The sequence below is a fragment of the Lipophrys pholis genome, assembly GCF_963383615.2.
Source record: "Lipophrys pholis genome assembly, chromosome: 6".
Taxonomy (NCBI): Eukaryota; Metazoa; Chordata; class Actinopteri; order Blenniiformes; family Blenniidae; genus Lipophrys; species Lipophrys pholis.
Window position 1 is genome coordinate 28,634,221 of NC_137629.1, and position 6,000 is coordinate 28,640,220.

Sequence of the window (6,000 nt, forward strand, 5' to 3'; positions counted from 1 at the left end):
TAAAAATACATCACACTTATTTCATCATTGTATAAATATTGGGAGATGTAACAAGCTTTCAAGCAAATAAGTCAAGACACGGGATCATGTGATACTTGAAAAGAAGATATCTCTTCCTTGTAAATTGTGTCTTTGTTTTTACTGCCAATTCAATTATTCACCATTCATCAGCGTTAATCCTTGCACCTATTGATATTTACCAAATTTTTATTCTGGTACATTTTACTTTTTAAACATTCTATATTATTTTAAACTACTCTATATTATGTTGAAATATGGGAAAAGTTATAAAAATTTCCCTCTGGGAATAATAAAGTATTTTCTATTCTATTAATTTCTATTGCATTCTATTCTATTCTATTGTTTTATATATGAACGGTCATGGCAATAATATGTAGATAAAGAATTAGTTATCCACCACGTGCTTAATTAAATGGAAGCCTGTTCTCAGTATAAAGTAAAAAAAAAAGAAAAAAGCCTCTGTACGTAATGACGTCACCAAGCCGGAAGTGTGCGTCCCTGTGCTGCGTGCCTGCTGGTGTTGACATTGCGCTCGGAGAGAGATTTTGGCCGTCTGCTTAATGATCATGTTATAAACACACACAAAAAAAACGTGTTGTATATTGGACTCGTCTTAGCTCCGTGTTGATTCGCTGTTTGTGTCGTGGTTGTCATTTCATTCCGACGGGGACGGAGGTAACGTGTGAAGCCAATCGTTATTTCAGGAAGTTAGCTCGTTAGTTAGCTCATTAGTTAGCCATGCGGAGTCTGTTTTAACTCGGGTTTCTGATCTCACCGCTACACGGTTCAGACACGGGTCCATTGTTGCTGGAAGCGGGTTTGATAGCACCCTCACAAGGTATTATATGACTTTTGAGCCAATTTGGCTGATGATTAGCGTCAAACCTACAATCTCATACAGCTATTTATCCCTTTGTGTTTCTTACAGATGGCTGTTGAACTCGATGTGTTTGTGGGTAACACCACTATCATGGACGAGGAGGTTTACCAGCTCTGGTTGGATGGATACACAGGTATGAATCACACCATCCACCTTAAGGATGACTGCATGTGCAGACCACTGCTGCACAACAATTCTAATGTGAATCCAGAAATCCACAGAGAACCATGTGAGGCACAACACAATTAAATTAGAAAAAAATGGTCACGAGAGAGAGAGTTAAAGGCTGCAAAGTAAAGCTGACTAATCAAAAGAGCCAACATTGTGGGACAGGTTAAATTAAAAAAAGACTCTTATGAACAAACCTGTGACAAAACCATGATGAAGGAAAGCGAAATCAAACAAAACCACCACATAGTCGGAGTGGCTGCACCTCGATATGGAATATCCAGAAATGTAATGCAACCAACATGAGAAATCTACCGATCGTCAAAGCAAAGCAGAATGAACCATATAAAGTATTGGCTTCATAAACTGGGACGGAAATCAACTACAAGAACATTCAAATTGACACAAGTGAGACATAGTTGGTTGAAACTCGGTTTGAGATGACACGGAATGTACTGGCACATAAATGGACCATTTCGAGGTGTAAACCCACTGAAATGATACACATGAGACACAAATGTGTCTCATGTGTATCACATGATTTAAAAAAAGTGTGTCATGTATATCACATGATAAAAATCAAGTGTATCACATGATTTAAAAAAAACGCGTACCACTAAAACAAATCTATATGCAGTATCCCTCTAATTTGACACAGTCATCAATACAATAAAAAAATGGCACACAAGACTTGCTAAAAAACATAATGAAGTGTAAAGTTCTCCAAGTGAAAACAGAATCACTGAAGAAATGATCCTAAAATCAGTAAAAGTCCCATTTGAAGGCTATGAATGAGCACAAATCTTATCATCTTGTACCCTGTACAGTGAGAGACAACTGGGATTTCTTTTTATTATGTCTGGGTCACAGTGAACTGTGAAATGTGTTTTTCCACACTACTGATGTGTTTTTAAAAAGACAGGGAAAATCTGGATTTAACAAGAAAGGGGATCTTATTATATTTAATCAATCAGCCTAGAGGTCAGGATGTGTTAGGGGTTTTATCAACTCTTGTCCCGTTCAGGGCGCTGGAGCTGATCCCAGTTGGCTTATGGGTGAAGGCAGGGTACATCCTGGACAGGTCATCATTCATCACAGAGTGAAAGTCTTTCACACCTACATTTTGAGTAACAAATGTAATCCAAAAGCTCAGTTCATATAAAGCCACATTTTGGCAAGGAAATGGGGACTTTTAAATGTTGTGAGACAAATGTTATTAACTAGAGTTGTTAAGCAACCCATGTTTCGTAGTGCCTTGTGACACCAAACGTCTCGTCACACAAAGAAATCTGAAACAGTTCACAAGGTCATTTCAGTACTGTTATTGGAAACACTGATTCCAAGCATCGATTATGGAGGAAACGTGCAATAAAATACAAATTGAAGAAATATAAAAAAAACTGCATCTTACACACCAACCGTCTCTGGAGCAAACTGAAGATGGAGAAGCTACTATATGTATGACACCTCGCCAGTAAACAGTTTAACTAACAGTTTTTCTGCTTTGGCCGCCAGTGAACGATGCAGTGACGGTGCGAATGGAGGGAGGAGTGCTGGAGGAGTTTGAAGCCAGCGCAGAGGTTCTGCTGAGCGACACCATGGACCAGTACAGGACTTTCCAGATGTGCGAGCGTCTGCTGCACAGTCCGGCCAAACTGGCCAACCAGCTGCTGTTCCAGATCCCACCTCATCGACAAGCCATGCTCATAGAGAGGTGCAGCACTGCTCGTGCTCTCTATTCACGAATCTGCTTCAGTCGATGGAAAAAGTTTTGCTTTGAGGCTGATACTGTTAATGTCTCCTGAAACTGTTGATTAGATTAAATACAGAGTATTGCTTCATCTCTGTCCTTGTTTCTTTGTTTAGATATTACGCTTTTGATGACGCATTTGTCCGTGAGGTGCTTGGAAAGAAGCTCTCCAAAGGAACAAAAAAAGACTTGGATGATATCAGTGCGAAGACAAGTGTGACGCTGAAAAGCTGCAGGCGACAGGTAAATCTACTCTGAGCTGCACATTGACTGTTGTTGCTCTGGTCTGCTTTCCAGTTTCATATACACAATAATCATTGGTATTACTATAAAAATATAATAAACTATACTGCCATCAAGCTGATTTCTCCAGCAGGTGACAGAGTTTAATATCATTGTTGAAGAAAATACTTGTGCAGACAAAGTTCTCATTGTTGTGATTACATAAATCTCTTAAGTTAATGTGTTTTAATTTCAGTTTGACAACTTCAAACGTGTTTTCAAAGTTGTGGAGGAGCTGAAGGGACCCCTGGTGGAGAACATAAGGCAGCATTTTCTTCTGTCTGACAAGCTTGCCAGGTAATTTCAGACTAGAGAGGAGCACAAACCTTTCCTGCTTCATGTGGATTATTCTCACTATCCAATGACCGCTTTGCTTGGTTGTTGGTCATTTTATTTAACTTGATTACTCCATGCACTCTTTTGATTAATGGTGAACGAGACAGCACCTTAAAAGGAAAACATTCAAAATATGTAAATTTATAAACACAGCAATCTGATCCTCTTGTTCTGCTTTGTTATCGTTCATATGTCGACTCCTTGTTTCAGGGATTACGCCGCCATTGTTTTCTTTGCCAACAATCGCTTTGAGACCGGGAAAAGAAAGCTGCAGTATCTCAAGTTCCAGGACTTTGCTTTCTGTGCCGGGCAGCTTATCAACAACTGGACAGTCGGGGCCGTCGGTAAGTGATTTCAGTTGTTTCCTTTGGCCGTTCTGTTGACTCAGGACTTGAAGGGGCATGCATACCATATTTTTTAACAGTTATGTAATACATTAGTCAAAGAATGTTGTCTGTATTTGTCTGGCACAAAAAAAAAAGCCATAAATCCAAGAAGCAAAAAAATTAAATTAGGGCCTTGCAGCTAAAATTAAAACGCATTTGAAAACGGTAAAGATTTAGTCTGGTTTGAGTGTGTGTAGGCTCTTTGACCACCAGAGGTCCTTCAGGCTTTGTAGGTCCTTCTTATGAGGAAGAGGTTCAAATGTGTTGGTTGCCAATTAACAAAGTGACAATTGTGAATCAATGAACCTGAACATAACAGATTTGCAAGAAAATGTGAATATTTCTGTTGAAAAGAGAATTAAAGGATGCTCTTTTTCAATAGAAATGACAATTCCTGACTTGAGTCCTTTTTGTAGACAACATGGTGGAAGACATGGACGTCGACCTGGATAAAGAGTTTTTACAGGAGCTGAAAGAACTTAAGATTTTAATCACTGACAAAGATCTTCTAGATCAACACAAAAGGTGACAGAAACACAAATAGAGTGTAAATGCTCCAAAGTTTTGTTGCGTTCTTATAAAAATATTTACACCAACTCTCTGTTTTTCTGCTCAGTTTGGTTTGCACAGCTCTCCGAGGAAAGACTAAAGCCTTTACTGAGATGGAGGCAAATTTCAAGGTGAGAAACTCGTCAATGTCCTAAAGGTGGTCTTCTCATTAGATTTCATTTTAATGTAGTCCCTTTTTGTTTTTGCAGAATCTCTCCAGAGGCCTCGTTAACATTGCCGCTAAATTAACAAACACGAAAGACGTCCGAGATTTCTTTATTGATCTTGTGGAGAAGGTGAGAGTTTTTGCATCGTTTGATCGCGGCCCAATTCTTCTTTCTTTCAGTCTCAGAGTGGATGATGTAACCCTCCTCCGATGTTTTTCGTCTCTCTCTCTCTCTCCTACAGTTTGTCGAGCCGTGCCGTTCAGACCGATGGACAGCGGCGGACATGAAACTCTACCTCACCCACTACACCAACTCCGCACACATACTCGACACATTCAAGTGAGTTACCACGATTTCTACCCTGCAAATGTCATCAGTCAGAGGTTGTCAGCAGCCCCTGCCAGGGTTCTCAGGCCCCAGTGAGAAATTGATGCTAAAAATACTGGCAGAATTTTGGAAGGACTGAAGCAATAACCAAGGCGATAACACAGTGGCAGTAATTAGATATGGCTAGTTTTGCTAGAACTACTCCTACTACATTTTCTCGATAAGTGCTTTCCAACGCCCTCAAATTCGACTTTATATTAAAAAGCCAATGAAGGCAGAAATCTGATGAAGAAGTCCTTTAAATTGACGTCCCCGTTCTGCCAGTGGGTGTCTCCCTATCTCGCCCCTGATTTCTTAAACTGTAGTTACCTTGTTTCTCATGCAAACACTCAGGAATGCAGTTAACGGTTTACACAACCCTGCACCACTACAAGTTTAACAAAGAGATATTCATAAAGAGAAAAACAGACGACCCCCCCCCCCGTCTCCCCAATTACTCCGAGGGGACAGAGATTGCTGCATTTACTCACTTCACCCAGATTTCACAATTACAGTGTGTCATGAGACTTACAGTATCTCTCCGCCCCTCCTACTCACTGTTAACTCTCCTTCTGTCTCTCCTTTCTGTCCTTCAGACACCAGGTTGTATGGGACAGATACATGGGCGTCATCAAAAGCTGTATCTTCAAAATGTATCATGACTGACATGTTGACCCTCGCCGCCCGCCCCACTCTTCTACCCGCTCTCACTGCTCGCTGAAGCCTTTTTTTTCCTTTTTCCCCTGTTGTCCCATTATTGCTCCAAACGTCCACTTGGACCCCAAGTCTCTTTTTCATTGTCTGTATAATTGGCTTTGTAAATAAAATCATGGTATTTACATCAAAATGCTATTTTGTTTTATATTGCATATAGCTCGTCTCTCTTGCTTGAATACGTTAGCGTTTCATCTGCCGTGTTTTATGGGAAAGATGTTCTCACTAATTCACGCCAAGACACAGGATTTACCGAGGTTGCGGGTGTTGGGTGGAGATAAGAGACAAAAAATAAATTAAAAAAAGACTCAAATCATACTGCAAAAGTGATTGCTTTAGCGCTTCAGATCTCAAAAAGGACGACAAACGGAAGCTTCACAG

The 6,000-nt window shown here is 40.1% G+C and overlaps 1 protein-coding gene across 2 annotated transcripts; it reads left to right on the top strand.

Moving 5' to 3' along the window:
* Positions 1 to 482: 482 nt before the first annotated feature.
* fibpa (fibroblast growth factor (acidic) intracellular binding protein a) lies at positions 483 to 5,749 on the top strand. 2 transcript variants are annotated; one of them, XM_080465340.1, is made up of 12 exons: positions 529 to 696; positions 812 to 859; positions 950 to 1,034; positions 2,585 to 2,783; positions 2,936 to 3,062; positions 3,298 to 3,398; positions 3,648 to 3,781; positions 4,240 to 4,348; positions 4,440 to 4,503; positions 4,582 to 4,668; positions 4,781 to 4,878; positions 5,502 to 5,749. In XM_080465340.1, exons 3-12 carry the CDS (start codon positions 950 to 952, stop codon positions 5,569 to 5,571), a joined length of 1,074 nt encoding a protein of 357 aa, XP_080321466.1. In that variant the 5' UTR covers positions 529 to 696; positions 812 to 859; the 3' UTR covers positions 5,572 to 5,749. The 2 variants fall into 2 exon arrangements, with proteins under 2 accessions (XP_080321465.1, XP_080321466.1); XM_080465339.1 differs by having other exon boundaries at positions 483 to 859.
* The last annotated feature ends 251 nt before the right edge of the window (positions 5,750 to 6,000 follow it).

Excerpts from the sequence above, each read along its gene's own strand:
- fibpa (XM_080465339.1), top strand. The coding sequence starts at position 950 with ATGGCTGTTGAACTCGATGTGTTTGTGGGTAACACCACTATCATGGAC. Across the intron at positions 2,784-2,935 it reads CAAGCCATGCTCATAGAGAG|ATATTACGCTTTTGATGACG; the intron begins GTGCAGCACTGC and ends TTCTTTGTTTAG. Across the intron at positions 4,504-4,581 it reads AGATGGAGGCAAATTTCAAG|AATCTCTCCAGAGGCCTCGT; the intron begins GTGAGAAACTCG and ends TTGTTTTTGCAG.